This window comes from Procambarus clarkii, chromosome 36 (assembly GCF_040958095.1).
Source record: "Procambarus clarkii isolate CNS0578487 chromosome 36, FALCON_Pclarkii_2.0, whole genome shotgun sequence".
Taxonomy (NCBI): domain Eukaryota; kingdom Metazoa; phylum Arthropoda; class Malacostraca; order Decapoda; family Cambaridae; genus Procambarus; species Procambarus clarkii.
In genome coordinates this window covers 29,346,053-29,365,977 of record NC_091185.1, presented here as the reverse complement: position 1 = coordinate 29,365,977, position 19,925 = coordinate 29,346,053, and the positions used below count along the sequence as shown (strand labels likewise).

General features: G+C 39.5%; 1 protein-coding gene across 4 annotated transcripts; it reads left to right on the top strand.

Annotated features, from left to right (window-relative positions):
- Window positions 1-1,943: 1,943 nt before the first annotated feature.
- LOC123756166 (hydroxysteroid dehydrogenase-like protein 1) lies at window positions 1,944-18,165 on the top strand. 4 transcript variants are annotated; one of them, XM_045739242.2, is made up of 8 exons: window positions 1,944-2,084; window positions 6,331-6,536; window positions 7,669-7,791; window positions 8,812-8,922; window positions 11,211-11,431; window positions 13,050-13,179; window positions 16,627-16,724; window positions 17,665-18,165. In XM_045739242.2, the coding sequence occupies exons 2-8, from the start codon at window positions 6,344-6,346 to the stop codon at window positions 17,758-17,760; spliced, it is 972 nt and encodes a 323-aa protein (XP_045595198.2). In that variant the 5' UTR covers window positions 1,944-2,084; window positions 6,331-6,343; the 3' UTR covers window positions 17,761-18,165. The 4 variants fall into 4 exon arrangements, with proteins under 4 accessions (XP_045595198.2, XP_069192702.1, XP_069192701.1 ...); XM_069336601.1 differs by lacking the exon at window positions 1,944-2,084 and adding an exon at window positions 3,170-3,273; XM_069336600.1 differs by lacking the exon at window positions 1,944-2,084 and adding an exon at window positions 3,249-3,360.
- The last annotated feature ends 1,760 nt before the right edge of the window (window positions 18,166-19,925 follow it).

Sequence of the window (19,925 nt, the reverse complement as noted above, 5' to 3'; positions counted from 1 at the left end):
AATGTCCGTTTTCTCTAATAGGCACATGGCCTATTTGAGAAAACGGCATTGTATTGTAACTTAGAGGAGAGACTATTGAGTTGTTGACACAACGAGGGTAATCGCCCACTTCACACACTCTTGGTGTGGGTCGCGATCATGATTCTACATTTATATGCATATGTTTGTGTAGGGAATTTTATTGCGAGTTCAGTGATATAAAATATAACGCTGTAGGACTAATGTGGAGCTGACAACAAACAAAAGAGTATGAACATTTTGTTGCTGTTTGGGCGTCACGGCGAGTGATCTACGTTTTATTTATTTTGTAGTGGGATAGCTAATGCTTTGGTGACATGTTATACATATGATCTTGTAGAGAATGTTATTGCCAACACATTGATACCAAAATTAAATACGTAACTTGAGAATTGGTGTCAAGAGAGTGAAAAGATTACACACTTTTTGGTGTTTATGCTCAAGAGCCGCGCCCACAATGTGCTAGTTTTTTTTTTTCCACGGGGCCCGCGCGCTTTAAAGTGTTAAGTATCTTATATAGTTATTCGTCTTCCTCCATACAGAAAAACCCGCGCTTTCTGAAACTACGAATCCTAATTATGGTAATTACAATGTCACACAATGTCGATGTTTTAAGAGGCCCGCGCACATAATTCTCAGTTCTAAACATATCATAGCTCTTTATACTCGTGCTTTCTGGGCCTTGAGTATCAGTGACTGCTCTTCTGCCATTCCTAATTTCCTGAAATCTTGCGACTTTTAAAGCGGAGATTGGAATGCCCATATTCAACTTAATTTCAGGCTTATCATATGCAGTTTTAGCTGCCTGTTTGTGTCATCATGCTGCTGACAGCACCTATGTGAGATGGTATCCATACAAATCCAGACAAGCCACCGGCTTATTGTCCTCATTGAGGTCACTAGTGTTTGTGGCCCTCAGGTAAATTCAGGTAAGACACCCTCTTGCACTGTGCATTAATAATGTTTATAATGGATGTTACAACATTCCTAGTATCTATTCTGCATGATGGGTTTTTAACTGCTTGACGAACTGACTTTGAATCATAGAAAATTACTCCACTGTTCTTCAGTGTGTTAGTGGCAAGTTGTAATGCAGCTAATTCTGCATGTAGTTACCTAAGTGTAGTTACAAGATGAGAGCTACGCTCGTGGTGTCCCGTCTTCCCAGCACTCTTTGTCATATAACGCTTTGAAATTACTGACGGTCTTGGCCTCCACCACCTTCTCACCAAACTTGTTCCAACCGTCTACCACTCTGTTTGAGCTAAGCCAGTTATTCAGTCTCTCACTTGTGGTCTGATTGATTGATTGATGAAGATTAAGCCACCCAAAAGGTGGCACGGCTATGAATAGCCCGTAAGTGGTGGCCCTTTTGAGCCATCACCAGTATCAATAGATGATACTAGAGATCTGTGGAGGTGCGACTGTACCCTTCATGACAGGAGATGTCTCCCATGAATGTGTTCAAGATGAAGATTAAGCCATCCAAAAGGTGGCACGGGCATGAATAGCCCGTAAGTGGTGGCCCTTTTGAGCCATTACCAGTATCAAGAGCTGATACTGGAGATATGTGGAGGTGCGACTGCACCCTGCGTGACGGGAACTTGTGGTCTGTGTGCATGTCTTTGTATATTCTGCAGGCTGCTGCAGTGAGACCTGTTGACATTTGAACAGACCCATCATCAGTGCTCGTGAAGCCGTAAGCTATTAATAAAAAATATCAATAATTTCAAGTGTTGTTGCTATAAGGCGTGCTGGGGTTTCCCTTCTCTTTTTTGCCGATGCGCGTGTAAAAAAATCACTTGTATTTCAGGGTACAGATATAATGGAATATCACTGGCTAGTACATTGCATACAATAGAAATATTCAGTTTAATGATATAAATAAATGAATGAATGAATTAATTGAATAAATAGCAGAAAGTGATATAGTGTGAGGCGGCCCCCAGGCGGGGCAGGTGGCTGGACGTCCTCATGGACCTCAAGGTTGAACCAGAGACTCTTGAGAGCCGTCCATGGTGTGAATAGCTGGCTACCGTGTCCATAAATGTGACCTGACTTGTAAGGTAGGAGACATTTTTAACAACCCCTCCGTGTTGCGTTGATTTTTACAAGATTGTTCGCTGTGAGATGGTGAATGTTTCCATGCCATAGGATTCTCTCCACGAGCTTGCGTTATATGTCAATGTCATGCCCGAAACGCAGTGCGTATTAAAGTGGCTTTTGGCGTAGTATATACTTGCTCTATCTAGAAATCCAACATGTTGTTTTTAACTCATTTTTATGATATTTTCAATATATAAGCATTATTATTTTATTATTATTATGAAATCAAGCGAATAGGAATGTACTGGAAATGTATCAAATTCAAATTCAAATGTTTATTCAGGTGAAAGCACATACATAGAAGATCAGTTACAAACATAATGTTGGATTTATAGATACAGCTAGTACATACAATACCTAATACCTATGTACCTATGTATGGGATTCGAATGAACCCGGAATTCCGGGTTCGAATCCCGGGCGGGAGGGAGTGAGGGAATTATCAGGGAAAAGCGCCAAGCTATTACGACTATATAGCACTGGGAAGGGGTCAGGATAATGATTTGGGATGGGACGGGGGGGAAGGAATGGTGCCCAACCACTTGGACCGTCGGGGATTGAACGCCGACCTGCATGAAGCGAGACTGTCCAGCCCGAGTGGTTGGGTATCCCAGGCGAGAAATGGTTGGGCGCCTTTCCTATCACCTAATGCATCTGTTCACCTAGGAGTCGGTAGGTACTCAGGAGTCAGCTTGTTGCGGGGTTGCCTCCTGGTCGGGGTCAGTAATTTGACCTTGGGGAGGGGGTAGGGGGGGTACCTCGATATAAGCCTAACGTGTACTCAGTTGTGCTTACTAGGGTTGAGCTTCGGCTCTTGGGTCCCGCCTGTCAATCTGTCAATCAACCGGTGTTGATTCCTGCGTATGAATACTTTCTGGCTGCCTGTCCCCCGACATAATGCATTATTATTATGATTATTATTTTTATTATTATATAATAAAGCCAATTTGTGGAATTACAAAGGTGATTGGAGGACTTGATGAAGCTGTGGGCCTCCGTGCTGGTGCTGCCTTGGACGTGTTTACCATGGCGCAGTGTTGCCAGGTCAAGCTTGCTGGGCGTACTCACCTAGCTGTACTCACCTGGTTGTGCTGGCGGGGGTTGAGCTCTGGCTCTTTGGTCCCGCCTCTCAACCGTCAGTCAACTGATGTACAGATTCCTGAGCCTACTGGGCTCTATTATATCTACATTTCGACTTACCCGAAACGCTATGCGTGCTAGTGGCTTTACAAGAATGTAAAATCAACTTAATTTCTATGTTCTCTGTTAACCCCCAATGTATCTTCTATATAAATAAATAAATAAATAAATAAATAAATAAATATTTAAATATATAAATATATAAATAAATTTCAAACTGTGTATGGAGTCAGTCTCCACAACATCACTGCCTAATGCCTAACTACTCTGACACTGAAAAATTTGTTTCTAATGTCTCTGTGGCTCATTTGGGTACTCAGCTTTCACCTGTGTCCCCTTGTGCGTGTGCCACCCGTGTTAAATAATCCATCCTTGTCTACCCTGTCAATTCCCCTGAGAATTTTGTATGTGGTGATCATGTCTCCCCGAGCTCTTCTGTCTTCTAACGACGTGAGGTGTAGTTCACGTAGTCTGTCCTCATAACTCATGCCTCTTAGTTCTGGGACTAGCCTAGTGGCATACCTCTTAACTTTTTCCAGCTTCGCCTTGTGCTTGGCAAGGTACGGGCTCCAGGCTGGGGCTGCATACTCCTGGATTGGCTTTACATATGTGGTATACAACGTTCTGAAGGATTCCTTACACAGGTTTCTGAAGGCTGTTCTGATGTTAGCCAGCCTCGCGCATGCCGCAGATGTTATTCTTTTGATGTGGGCTTCAGGAGACAGGTTTGGTGTGATATCAACTCCCAGATCTTTCTCTCTATCCGTTTCGTGGAGGACTTCATTTCCCATTCGGTATCCAGTGACTGGCCTCATAGTTCCTCCTCCTAGTTTCATTACCTTACATTTACTTTGGTTGAACTTTAGTAGCCATTTGTTGGACCATTCCTTCAGTTTGTCTAGGTCATCTTGTAGCCTCATACTATCTTCCTCTTTCTTGATCCTCCTCATAATTTTTGCATCATCAGCAAACATTGAGAGGAACAAGTCAATTCCTTCTGGGAGATCATTTACATATATCAGAAACAGTATAGGTCCAAGGACTGAACCCTGCAGGACTCCACTGGTGACTCCCCGCCACTCCGAGACCTCACCCCTCACAGTGACACGCTGTGTCCTGTTGCTTAGGTACTCCCTTATCCAATGGAGTACCTTCCCTTTCACTCCTGCCTGCATCTCCAGTTTGTGCGCTAATCTCTTATGTGGTACTGTGTCAAAGGCTTTCTGGCAGTCCAGAAATTTGCAATCTGCCAAGCCCTCTCTCTCTCTCTCTCTCATCTAATTTTTGTTGCCTGGTTATAAAACTCAATTAAACCTGTTAGGCATAATTTGTCGTCCCTGAACCCATGCTGATGTTGTGTTACAAAGTTCTTTCGCTCCAGATGTTCTACTAGCTTTTTTCGCACAATTTTCTCCATCATCTTGCATGGAATGCAAGTTAGGGACACTGGCCTGTATTTCAGTGCCTTCTGTCTATCACCCCTTCTTGTATATTGGGACTACATTGGCTGTCTTCCAAATTTTTGGCAGTTCACCTGTTGCCAGTGATTTGTTGTACACCATGGAGAGTGGCAGGCACAGAGCTTCTGCTCCTTCCTTTAGCATCCATGGTGAGATTCCATTTGGGCCTATAGTGCATGCACCCATTGGGAGGATAAACCCCTCATGCAAACTGCACGTACCGGTACCATCATGGAAGACGAAGATGCTTGCTGGGCTGACTTAGTGTCAATGAACATCGTTGTTCGCTGTTATCTTAGTCGGCCAAGGGTGCTTGATATTCCTCAGATATTCCCCTACACTCCTAGAGTTGCTTAATATTCCTCAGGTACCCCTCTACACTCAAAATTCAAATTCAAAATTCAAATACATTCCTTTGAATAAAAATGTCAATGTTTATGGAACATAAAAGTAATGTACAATTGTGGAAACAGGAGTTAAACTAATGAAGTGACTATTACGCAAAGAGTTTCGGGCAAAACTTAAATTAACTTAGAACAAAATTAATGAAAAAGGTGTGAAGAGGTAAACACTTAATACTAATAGTAGGAGGTAAGAATAGGATGAATGTAAGAATAAGGTAAGAATAGGATGAATGTAAGAATAAGGTAAGAATAGGATGAATGTAAGAATAAGGTAAGAATAGGATGAATGTAAGAATAAGGTAAGAATAGGATGAATGTAAGAATAAGGTAAGAATAGGATGAATGTAAGAATAAGGTAAGAATAGGATTAATGTAAGAATACGGTAAGAATTAGATGAATGTAAGAATAAGGTAAGATAGGATGAATATAAGACTAAGAATAAGAGGAAAGATAAGAATAAAAAAGGGGGGGGGGTAGGAATAAGAATGCTGGACAAGACTAGGGTCATGTGGCCATAGAGCAAAAATATTGTCATCGTCAATGATGACATATTCTGATGTGTGGTTTGGTCATCACAAGTATTTGGCAAAACTTAAAAAAAAAATGTAAAGTATTTGGATTTTACAGCAGTCGCCATCAGATTTTTGTTTTTTGAGGAATCTAAATTTTGGAGTGTAAACTTGGTGGGCAGATTTTATCCATTATACACAGGACTCAATTATATGGAGGTCTGGATTTGGAAGTTGACGTACAGAATGTTCATTTTAGTGGAATTTATAGAAGAAATTCTCTTCTTTTGATTCATGCGATACAGTACTATGAGTTTGCCATTAAACTTAATACCATATGAAGTAAAATGTGTAGTACATTGTGCAGATGATAAGTCACAATAATGTGGCTGAAGAATTTTGACCACACACTAGAAGATGAAAAGACGACGACATTTCGGTCCATCCTGGACCACAATCAATGTGATAATGGTCCAGGATGGACCGAAACGCCATCATCTTTTCATCTTCTAGTGTGAAGTTTGGTCACTCTTTAGTACATTGTTAATGTCACAAAATTTCTGAAATTTTAAACCTTATTTTAATTTTAAACCAGCAAATTTTTAATCTTACTCTCACATTCCTCCCAGCAGCACTCAACATTCCTCAGGTAGCCTTACATACTCCTCCTAAAGATGCACAATATTCTTCAGGTAATTTCGCACAATGGCTCTCTCGTTTGACTCCGCAAAGTGGCTGACAGAGGAGGTGGTGGATGTGCTGTTCTTCATCGGGATCTTGTACATAGGGAAGGTGATACTGACCGTGCTCTGGGACTTGGCCTGGGGTCTGAGGGTGCATGTCTGGTCCAAGCTGGTGTCCAGGGACCTGGCTAGAGAATATGGTGGCAAATGGGCAGGTGGGTTGCACACTGACATCAGGGACCTTCCTGTATCTATAGACCCATGGAGAATGCAAGCAGTGAATGAGGTCATTTGTATTGATGTAACTTGTTTATTTAGTTATATAAATATCTTCAGAATTGTTATAAACTCACCTTTATTTTTAAACCAAATTCTGTATATACAGTATAGTACTGTAACGACTTATATTGAATTTTGTAACTAGCTCATCAAGATTGTAACTTGCTTAGCTAAATGAATTGTGGGGTTCAGTCCCTGAGCCCATTATGTGCCTCTGTAACCCTTTCCACTACCGCCCACAAGATGGGTTTGGGGTGCATAATAAATGAACTAAACTAACTAACAGTACTGTACTTATGGAAATATTGTAAGTCTGGAAGGGTATCAGGATAAGATACTCCTCTGCAACACTTCTGCTCAGCTCAGTCTGCTCAAAATAGTGTGGTTCCGAGTTTGATACCTGTACAACTCGAGGCATTTGGGTACGTTTCCCTTCACCTGATGCTTCTATTTACCTAGGGCTAGCAGTAAATGACTATTCATATAATCATTGCAAGTCATAACTAGAGTAAAAATTTATGCTTAACTGGCATATTGTTGTTATATTTACTTGGATCATGTAGCTGAGAGCAGAGATGGATGGCTTGGCAGATGCAGTTTTGTGAGTGAGTGTATTGTAGCGGTAGCTCTTGATTAACCTCAGTGGAGCCTGATTTTAGTCTGATCAAATAAAGGAATTTTATCCTTGGGACTTGAGTGTGCCTAGTATGGTTTTATTTGGAGTTCAATCTGCTGTATAGATGCAGAAAGGATTAAAGCATATCACTGTCTGCTTCTGAGTGTAAGTAGCTGTCCTCAAAGTATAATAGTAGGCATGGCTGGTTCTCACTTTGACTGTCATATGTTGACTAATGTTGTACTACTCCGCACCAAAATAAACTGTTTTGAGTTATAAGGTGAAGTTAACTGCACCATACAATGTTAACGAGTTTTGTTTATGGAATTTAGGCTGATGTCTTGAATAAACGTTCAGATACTTATTATTGGAGAAAATATGATGTTTGATGAGATGTGTTTGTTGTGTATGCAGTAACTCCTTCCCTAATAGACTTGATTATTCCTTTACAGTTGTGACTGGTGCCACTGATGGCATAGGCAAAGGATATGCCGCTGCCCTTGCCAAGAAGGGCATGAATGTTGTGCTGATCTCCCGCACTCAAGAGAAGTTGGAGAAGGTTGCTCAAGAGATACGTACGTTTCAAGTACTTTCACTTAGTAAATCTATAGTTAACTCTTTAACATACAGTATATAATTTTGCTGTTGTATGCTATTTAAAAATACTTGGTTAAATTGGTCATCTGTATATACAATATATATATAAATCAATATACAGTGTATAAATTAACCCTTGAAATGTGACTTACCATAAAGATTGGCACTCTGCCTGAGAGAAAAAAATAATTAATTATTTAAATAATTTTCATTGTAAAATAAAGTTGTATCCAGTAATTATTTAAATACAGTAGTTTTCCTTGTGAAATTGTAGATTCAAAAGTATGGAAAGTACACACAAAAATATCATATCTACCCTTTTCTGGGAAAGCCCTTTGTGACTCCCTGAAGCTTTTTGTTGAGATGGCTCCTAACTATTAGGACAGCTCAGTAGAGTTCTGTTTGGCCTACCAGGGACTAGAGTCAGACCTTGGCCCCATTTCGCAGAGAGTAGGTGACACAACTAGGCGAGTACCTACACCACCCCACCGTAAAGACACCCAGAAGGACACTGAATCAATACAGACTACTGCTGGATTCAAAGAGACCAAAGCCTCAAAACCCAACAAACAAAACTCTACCAACAATGTAAACAGTCAAATTTCTTGAAACAAGTTTGAGGTTTTTAGCACTACTCCCTGACCCTCTAACTAAATGGTACATAAAAGCAAACCAACAAAATCATTGAAGGAAGGGGAACTAAAGGACAAAGGGAGTGGGAGCATGTTCCTGAATATCATGTATACTAACATAGTAAGATAAAAAAAATACCAGTTAAAATATATAATACAGTTTAAGATGCCAGAGATTGTCGCACTTACAGAGATGATACTTGAAGATAACGGTTCAAATGAGGTCATATCCCTCACCAGCTACTCAATTTGGAGATGAGACAGAAATATTATAAAGCAATCAGGCTTTGTATCGGTGACTGTACATAAATAATGATTACTGCATTCAGTGTTTTGACTAATAAATATTTCTATGTTTTTGAACAGGTGGGCAGTATGGAGTCGAGACAGAAATATTACAAGTAGATTTTGCTCTTGGCCGACCAATATATGAAATTATTGGCAAATGTCTTGCAGGCAAGAAGATTGGGATTTTAGGTAAGTAAGTATAATGCTTTTCTAATAAAAAAAAACTTTGCATGATAGGTAATGTTTACATTAATTATATTTTCTGATGACTTCAAGGATATGGATGCCAGAACAGAGAGGATGTTTGTATGATCACAGCACGGATCACGAGGCTCACAAGAGTTTCAAGCCAACAGTACAAAATTCCGAGACATTTTGCAAGAGACTTGCAAATTGAATTAAACATGAATTACTATACTGAATAACCTAAAAAAATCAGAAATATACCATTATAGATGCAATCCAGATTCATGAATAACTCAAGTTTTTGCCATTTTTGGGTATTTATCACTAAACATTTTAATTTTTTTAGCAAATTATAAAACACATCTTTGTGCATATTTAAACACAAAATAATATATAAATAATTTTCATGTAATATACATACTGTGATAAAAAGTAAGTTTCAAGAGGGATTTGATAAACACCTTTAAAGGATACTTGATCAACTAAGCTGTGACTCGTGTCAGGGTGTGAACAGCTATGTTGAACAGCTTGGTTGACCAAAGCACCACTCAGGAGGCCTGGTTAGAGACCGAGCAGCGGGGAGGTTGATTCTCGGAATCATTGACTGGGGAATCATTGACAGCCCCATACATGGGGTTCAATGCTGGTTCCTTGTCGGTAGGACCACTGAGATATCTCCACACATGAGTCGTATCGGCTCCAGGAGTCCTTAAATTACTTGCCTACCGGACCAGAGGCGTAGGGGACCATGCGACCTAAAGTTCACCCTCACCAAGGAAACATCCAGTAAGAAAGCAAAGTAAAACAGACAACTGCGGGTTCACAGAATTAAGAAAGGAATCAGCAAACAACTCCACAGAACATCCCATCCAGCACTGTAGTCAAGTGACACTCTTTAGTTATGGTTGGCTACTGCCAGGTGGCAGCAGAACTAGGAGCTGCCAGCTCTCCATGTCAGCAGTTCTCAGTCCTTTGCCTGATATCCACAAGTTTAGATTGTTCCCTTGAGTCAACAGCCTTTTGGGTCCCAACATTTATTAGATAAGTAATTACCTCAGTGTAATTACCAAAGTGTAGTTACAGGATGAGAACAATGCTCGTGGTGTCCTGTCTTCCTGGTACTCTTTAACATATGGTGCTTTGAAAATATGAATGATTTTGCCAACCACCACCACCTCACTTAATGTGTTCCAACCTTCTACCACTCTACAGAAGTGAACTTTCTCATTTTTTGGTGTAGATTTGTTTCCTTAGCCTAAATCCGTGAGTTCGTGTTCTTAAAGTTCCAGGTTTAAAAATTCTTCTTTTTCCGTTTTGTCTATTCCCGTTATTATTTTGTATGTAGTGATCATATTACCTTTTTTTTTTCTTCTAGCTTTTAACTTTGGCATAGTTAATGACTCTAGCCTCTCCTTGTAGCTCATCTTTCAGTTCTGGAAGCCATATTTTATTGCATGTCTTTGCACTTTTCGATTTGAAATGGGCACCATACAACTGCTACATATTCCAATTTTGGTCTCACAAAGGTCATGAACAATTTCTTTAGTATTTCAACATTCAAGTATTTAAAAACAATTGTGAAATTGGAAAGTGTAGCATAGGCTACTCCCACAATGTTCTTTAGGTGGTGCTCAGAGGACAGTTTCCTGTCTACAATCACCCATAGATCTCTTTGTTTACCAGAATTCTTTAATGCCTCTTCATGTAATTTGTAAGTTGTGTGTGGCCTATTTTCTTGTATTCCACATTCTAAAACGTGGCATTTTATTCACATTAAATTCCATCTGCCAAGTGTTGCTCCATACACTTATTTTGTCCAGGTCATCTTAAAGGTCATGACAATCAGTCAAGTTTCTTATCTTCCCTAGTAGCTTAGCGTCATCAGCAAATATGTTCATATAATTCAGTATTCCTTCTGATAGATTGTTCATATAGATGATAAACATTACTTTTGCAATAACTAAGCCCTGAGGTACTCCACTATTAACATTTTTCCAGTCTGATACATTGCCTCTGATTGATTTTCTATCTGTTAGAGAAAATTTTCCATTCATGTCACCCCTCCAGTATATTCCAGTTTCCAGAGTAGTGTCTTATGCGGGACTCAAGCTGGCTCGCTGGCATGCCTGCCTGCCTGCTACTCAGGCTGGTTTCCTACCTGCCCTACTGGTTCTCTGGCCTGCCTGCCTGCCTGCCTGCCTGCCTGCCTGCCAGTCAATTGTTGTAAACATCTTTAGCAGTCATCTACCAGTTAAACATAACATTAATGGAATTAATTCTCTCATTTTCAGTCAACAATGTTGGAGTGCTTGGCAGTGGACCGTGTTTCTTTAAGGATATGGTTGACGATGACCTCTGGGCACTTATTAATGTAAACACAGCATCCGTGCCAGCTATGACAAAATTAGTCCTACCTGGCATGTTAGCTCGCAAGAAAGGTGCCATCATCAACATTAGCTCAAGTGCAGGACATATGTCAGTGCCACTTATTCAGGTTTATTGTGCAACAAAGGTAAGGAATAACTTTGGGTATTGTGAGAGGATAGATTACCAGCTAGCTTTTAAACTATGTATTGGAGTGCATGCCGTGAGTTTGTACCTTGACACGAGTGCACCAGAGTACAATCACTCTAGATTCTGTAATTCTCAAGCTAGCATTTTTGTTGTTTGGTGTCATAGCATAGCAACTCTAAGCCATTCACCCCAAGGGCCTTACGATCAGGAAATGGAGCCACGTAATGAGGAGGGCACTGATTCCTAGCCAATGAAGAGAGATCCATGTTGGGGTGCCTAAACGTCTCATAAAGCCACTTGAAGAAGGCAGTGTTGATGGTGCAGTCACGGAGGGCCCGCACTCTCTCAGGACCCCCATCTCCACTGAAGGCGGTGGAGATGGGAAGGAACTGGGATGGAACGTCCTCGAGAACAATAGACAATCCCAGAACATGAACTACGCATAAACCAAACCATGAGAAGCCAGCAGCCAAGCTACCTGTAGTGTCCAGCTCCGAAGGACAATGGACCAAAAGGAAGATGAAAGGGAACAGAAGATGAACAAAAGTGCACTTGCACTGCATCAGGCTTGGATACCCAAGTGCATGCGAAATAGAGGCTCCAAGAAGAGAAGAACAGAAATGATAGCTTAGTCAGGTGATTTAAAAAAAATTATGAGATGTGCAAATGACTTGACTACCAAAAATATTTATTTATTAATTAATTAATTAATTAATTAATGCATTCATATATTTATTTATTTATTTAATTTATTTATTAATATACAAGAAGGTACATTGGGTTTATTAGAGTACAGAGAATTGAAGTTTTACATTCTTGTAAAGCCACTAGCACTCATTGCGTTTCGGGCAGATCCTTAATCTAACATATAATTTTAAGAAGGTAATTTCTAGCAAAATTAAAAAATGTTTAAAGGTACATTGTAAGAAGGTATAAAAAATACATTGTAAAAAAGTATAAAAATACATTGTAAGAAGGTATAAAAATGCATCGTAAGCAAGTATAAAAAAAACATTGTATAAGAAATATGATGGAGAAAAAAGTAAGCACATTAAAGTAAATTTAAGGGTTATCCACAGGTACATTTTAGCATAATTTGAGGATTATTGCAAGATATAATGTAGCAGACTATGTGTATAACATGATATAAGATAACAGCAATGATTACAATGGTAAAGTTGTATGGCATAGGTGCATATTTTGGGGAATTGGGTAGCACTAGATACAGTGCAAGTTTCAAGCACTAGGTAGGAAACTATGAAGATATAAGTGCACTATTTATATAGTGTACTTATAAGTACTGTACAAGTGTAATGCAAGTATAAAGTATTTGCACTACACTTCTGCAAGGTGAAAACAAAAGTTTCGAAAGATGAAAACAAGTTACTTGACTGAATCCAGTGTCTCAACCTTCCAAAATGGCAAGAGACCAAGTAGGAATGATGTCAGAAGGTTTGAGGAAGAGGTCATGATTACAGTGAGGGTGCTGCCATCTTATGGTTGTCAAGAACTCAGCTTCAAAATACACTCATAGATATACAAACACATGCTCTTTCTTTTTGCACCCAGCAACATTACGTTTTGTTTAATATCAAATAATTTTGTTCTCTTTGCAGTCATTCGTCAGCCGCTTTTCTGAAATATTGCCGTTTGAGTGCCGGTCATCTGGTATAACTGTGCAGTATATCACACCTTTTGTAGTTTCTACCAACATGACTAGTTTTGATGCACAAATAAATAAAGAAGGTAAGATTGGCCAATAGGAATTAAAGATTTGCATTTAATTTTAGATTTGACAAAAGTTGCATTAGACTCACTGATTCAGTATATGGTTGTACAGGCAAACCTCAAAAATCCACATTATATCGTTCCAGACTATCTACACTTACTGGAAATTTTCTTTGATTGAAATTTGCACTTTCTGGGATTGAACTCTCAGAAAGGTTTCCTGGATAGTCCCACACATATCATGTTACATCAGATTCTTGCGAGTCAGTAATGCCTACTGGAGGCAAGTGACAAAATCTGGTCCACTTAAAGAGGCACAGGGAGCAAAGGGGATACTAAATAACCCGAACCAAGAAGAAAAGTCACCAGAAGGTAGGGAAGAGTACACAAAAACACAGCTGCAAGGAAAATATTAGCAAAACTGACATCTAGGAATTCAATAGTTAGGTCATTAGTACCACTAGTTTCACGACCCCCCCACCAGGTGGCAGGTTCAGCAGCTCAAACTTTAACTGGGAAAAACCCATCAAACATATTCTGCCCTAATATGTTAACAATATTGTGGCACAATTGACTAAGGCGCGTTTGGGATCATTTCGGACGTAGGTTCGAACCCTCATCGCGGCTCTTGTGGATATGTTCATGTTCTGTCTAATAAGCAGAAGTCCCAAAGAGAGAACAGAAAACCATCGAGGGGTCTACCAAATGGATATATTTAAGTACACTTGATGCATGATTTCTGAATGGCCTCTCACTGGCATCCTGGATCTCTCTCACTATGAAAATATAACAAAAACATGGGACTCTTCAGAGGCAGAGGAGATCAGTAGCCAATAACCCCCGAAGGAAATGTAAGAAACCAGTGTTGAATGTAATGAAATGCCAGTTTCTGGGCGAGCCCCGGAGACTCCCTGAAGCTTTCACACTGATTAAGTGCCATACTACTAGGTGTCATCAGTCGCGGAGTTCTGTTGGCCTACCAGGTAATACGAACCAGAACCTGGCCCCCCTCAGAGAGGCACATGGGGCGATGGCCTATGAACAATCCAAACTATTTCTTCACAAGTGAAATCAAAATAAAAAATCTTCACCAGTATTGGACCTATACATACAAGTAAAGGTTCCTATACAGAGAAAGATATAAATTTATGACATTTCTAAAGATCAGTATGCGGCTATGTTTAGCACCCCAATAAACAACATGAAAGTGGAAGATCCTGACAGCTTCTTTATGAATGATCACCAAACTCCCTGATAATATAACTAATATCAACACAAACACTGCAGATTTTGAAAGAGAAATTTACAACATGCCATACAATCAGCTCCAGGTCCAGACTATTGAAATTCCATGTTTAGAAAGAAATGTAAAGTGCCAGTAGCACAAGTGCTCAATGTAGTTTGGCTTTAGGAGATACAACAAGAATTTAAATCAGCAGATATAGCTCCACTACACAAGGGAGGGAACAAAGCATTGGCAAAAAATTATACACCAATTGCACTAATATTACACATAAATAAAGTTTTGAAAGAGTGATTAGGAATTAAATCTCTAGTTTTATGGAGAACAATGAACTTCACAACCCAGGTAAGCATGGATTTATAGCAGGGAGATCCTGTCTTTTGCAATTACTCAACCACTATCACAAAATCATGGAAGCATTAGAAGAAAAGGAAAATGCAGATGATGCACATGAACTTTGCAAAGGCACTTGATAAGTGTAACTATGGAGTGATAACCAATAAAATTTGATTAAAAGGAATAACAGGTAAAGTTGGGATTTTAAATTATGTCAAACAGGATGCAAAGAGTAACAGTCGATCATATAAAATCAAGTCCAAGTGCATTGAAAAGCTCTGTACCCCAGGACACCATCCTTGCACCACTGCTTTTATTCATTCTCATATCAGATATAGACAAACATACAATAATAATAATTTATTTGCAAGAGATTTGCAATGGGTTGGTAAGATTGCATAATATAGATAGTTTTACATTCATGCAAAGCCACTAACAGGCATAGCATTTTGGGCAGGTTCTTAATCTAACATATCAGGCAAGATGAAAGGGTACATTGTAGCAAGGTTTTTATATCAGCAAATAACGACAACATAAGTTGACAGCGGTGATTACACTGGTGAAGATATATGTTCTAAGTACTAATATTGGGGAAGTGGGTAGTACAAGATACAGTGCGAGTTTGAAGCACAAGGTAGGAAACTATGAGAATGAAAGTAGGTACCTGAAAAAGGACATGTGTTGGACAATTTTTTAATTCATCAGGGAGTGAGTTCCAAAGACTGGGGCCTTTTATTTGCATGGATTGTTTGCACAGATTTATTTATTTATTTATATACAAGAAGGTACAGTGGGTTTATGAGAATACAGAGACTTGATGTTTTACATTCTTGTAAAGCCACTAGCACGCATAGCGTTTCGGGCAGATCCTTAATCTAACATATAATTTAGTATGACTGAGGATAGTCAGACGATGACACAAGCCACATCTTTGTGTCATCTTTTGCAAATGATACAAGAATCAACATGAAAATTACCTCTGTAGAAAATACTGAAAAACTTAAAGCCAATGTTATTAAAGTCTTGAAATGAGTAGAGGAAAATAACATAATATTTAGCAGCTATAAGTTCTTAGGTATGGTAGAAATGAAGAACTTAAACAAAATACAAGGTACAAGACACAGTCGGATCTACACAGTCGGATTGAAGGTAAACATACAAAAAGATCTGGGGGTTATGATGTCTGATGACCTGACATTTAGTAAACATAACCAAGCAAATATAAATTTAGCCAGGAATATGATAGGATAGCTTCTGTGAATTTTCAAATCCTGGGATCTCACCAATGATAATACTATTTAAATCACTGATGCTGCCCCACCTCGAGTACTGCTCGGTACTCACTCACCCTTTCAGAGCAGGAGAGATTTTTGGAATAGAGGGGGAATTCAGAGAACATACTGTATACTGTATGTCATAGATATGTATGGTAAAGTACTGTACCTAAATTATTATCTCAACGCTCTAAAAATGCTCTGGAAGGAGACTAGGAATCGAATAACATATCCTGTACATGGAAGATACTGGAAGGCCAGGTCCTAAATTTGTGCAGTAAAATAACAGCATAATGGAGCAAAAGGTACAGAAAGCATTGTAGAATATAACCAATGAGGAGTAGAGATGCCAAAGAAACAATCATAGATGCTGTATGTACCATTATGTTTTAATTTCGCACAGTCGATGTTTTGGGTTGGCTCAGCCAATGTTTTGAGTATCCTTGTGGTTTGGATTAGCTTTTGTGCCATATGCTACCATTTCAGTAAGTGTTGGGGCTATAGCTGCCATGGTGGAGTCATTGGACAGTTCTGAAATGGTCACTATTAGAAATGTGTATCTATGCAATAAAATATAAGTTAAATTTATTCCTTTATTATTTTTTCCGGCAGGTTTCTTCACTCCAAATGCCAATACTTTTGCTGCTCATGCTCTCTCTACGCTGGGTTATACTCAGCAGACCGCTGGCTACTGGACACATGGGATTCAGGTGAAGTTAACATCCTTAAATTTTCTTGTGTTAATTTACTTATATGACTGATGAGGCTCAAGTGTTCTATCCTATCTATAATATATAATAATATTTTTATTTAGTTAAAGTACATACATAGATGAACAGTTACAAACATACTGTTGGATTTATAGATAGAGCTAGTACATACAATACCTAAAGCCACTAATACGCATAGTGTTTTGGGCAAGGTGTGGAGGAAAAACACTTAAACTAAAACTTAATAATAATTAGTAGTAAAGTATAAATTGTGTAGAAAAAAGGGATAAAAAAAAAAGGGGGGGGGGGGGGAACATGGCAAGGGGATCTGAAATAATAGTAAGATCAGCTTAGGTTTAGTTTAAAGCAGGGTTACTAAAAACCTGGATAATTTCTTAAAATCCAACCCAACCTGGGTGGATTGGGTTTGTATCTCTTTAATCATGAGATAAAAAAACACAAGAATAAATTTAAATCGAAATGACTAACTGCAACTCAACTCTTTTACCATGTCGTAGCTCAGTCGATTAAGGCAGCGTCTGGGATGCTCTTGGACGCAGGTTCGAATCCTCGTCACGGCCCTTGTGGATTTGTTCATCAGAAATGACTAAGTTGGCCCATATTGAATGCAAAAAAAAAAAAAAAAAAATTTTTTTAGGGAGCCCCTTGTGCCTCGCTGAAGCTATCTTGCTGAGATGGCTCCCAGCTATTAGATCACACCAGCCATGAAGTGTGATCTTGGTTAGGTTGTTTCGGTAGCAGTGTGTTCTATAGCTATACTCGCCGAGATGAGTATTTTCACTTACACTTTATGGATCTCAAAGAAAAAGAGGCAAGTGTTGGCCAGGAAAAGCATACTGTAGTTGGCAATAGTGTACTGCTGAGTTTTTCTCATTGTATTATTTGTGATTAGTTCTAAATGACACTCTTCATGTTTCAGTCTTGGGTCTACGAGAAGACACCATCATTGCTGCTGACATATATCTACATGTGGAGGTTAAAAGCATCTCTCTCAAACTCAGAAAAATCAAATTGAAAATCTGATATTTTTGTTTTTGTCAGTTTTGTATGGCAGTATATTGTTTAGAGTCACAAAAACACATTGAATTTATACAGACAAAACTGTTAAAAAGGACTAAAGTTTTTTAATAATCTTCTATTTACTTAATGATTCTGGAGCAGTTATTGTAATACAATAAAACTATCATCCATTATCTTTGTTCACTGCTTGGAAAAAATATTTTGTAATATATTTTGTTAAAAGGGTGGTGGAAGCGAATACTCATGTACATGTATTTAGACTCAAACGGCGAGTTTTTCTTTGAATACTGTTTATTTCCTTCTTCGAGGCTTTGGGTTCCTGCAATTGCACCATATGTTGTACCCCTATTACTTAACCATTGTATATTTACTGTATAACAGCATAAATAGTTTAATATGTGACAGATTTTTACTGTGTAACCAAAAGTAATATTAGAAAGGAAAATTTTAATATATCCTGTTGTTTATGTATATTTTTTCTTTCCTGCTTAAGAGACAAATAATAAACCGAGAAATGCTTCCTTATTCAAATTTTTAAATGCACATTTTCTTCACGATACCAGCCCATTCATACAGCTCAACTTTATAATGTTTCTGACGGCCTCATACTTTGAGAGAGCCCTAATTACTGTATTGCTATTTTATTTGGGTCACCACAACGTGGAAGGGTGTGTGTGAGCAGGGAGGGAGGAGACAAAAGTGCACGTGCGTGCCGAGAGGGAGGAGACAGAAGGGCACGTGCGTGCCGAGAGGGAGGAGACAGAAGGGCACGTGCGTGCCGAGAGGGAGGAGACAGAAGGGCACGTGCGTGCCGAGAGGGAGGAGACAGAAGGGCACGTGCGTGCCGAGAGGGAGGAGACAGAAGTGCACGTGCATGCCGAGAGGGAGGAGACAGAAGTGCACGTGTGTGCCGAGAGGGAGGAGACAGAAGTGCACGTGCATGCCGAGAGGGAGGAGACAGAAGTGCATGTGTGTGCCGAGAGGGAGGAGACAGTACACGTGCATGCCGAGAGGGAGGAGACAGAAGTGCACGTGCGTGCGGAGAGGGAGGAGACAGAAGTGCACGTGCGTGCGGAGAGGGAGGAGACAGAAGGGCACGTGCGTGCCGAGAGGAAGGAGACAGAAGGGCACCCCACACGTCCACCATGTGGGTAGACATGGGGGAAGGGGATATGTGGATATGAGGAGGATGTGAGGGCGTGTGGGTGGGAGATGAGGTGGAAGTGATGGGGAGGAGGATGGAGATAGCATAAAACCGTGTATAGTAATGAAAATACAGTACTGTAGTATGAACTGATGATTGTTTCAGTAATGGGGTGAGTGTAAAGAGAGATTGGGAGAGAGGATCTAGGGTGAAGATGGGAGGGAGTCCTGGGCATTGCCGGGTACCTGAGGGATCCAAACAAATTACTGAACAACTGATCTAAGTACAAAATTCTATATAATCCTATCCCTCATTTAACAGAATTACAAGGTTAAGGACACAGTTTTGTAAACTACAATGTCTTAGGGCGATCATAGAGTGGCCTCTATAACTAATATTGAAGTCTTAAAAATGAGCTTTTCTCAATAACAGCTAATTCGTTAAGTTTTTCATAACTTACCCCCATCCTCTCCGGGGACTGGTCAAGTCGTATACTGCAATTTCGGATACCGGGCTAGAAACAACTTCGTTCACTGAGAAGTTTGTACATACAAACCATTCCGTTCGTATATGCGCTGGTTTGTGTTCGCTGTTGTTATCATCTGAATAAATACATGGCATTTGTTCATATAATTAGCGCTTCCATTATTAGAATTATTTATCCATTATTAGAATAACAAGGTGCAAACCATACCCCCTTACAGTTGAAATCTATTTATATACAAGAAGGTACATTGGGTTGCGAGAGTACATAACATATATTAAGAGGTACATTGTAGCAAGATTTGAGATTAAAGGATTTAAGACTAACACGTTTAGAAACAAGGCGCCCCCGAAGGAGGCTATTATTTGTTATGCACCCCATACTCAACCAGTAAGTAGTGGAGCAAAACATAGATTACATAGTCATAAAGTCTTAATCAGACCAATTCAATTCTATTTCTTTCTTTATTATGCACCCCATACCTATCCCGTGGGCGGTGGTGTAAAGGATTACAGAGGCACATAATCGGTTC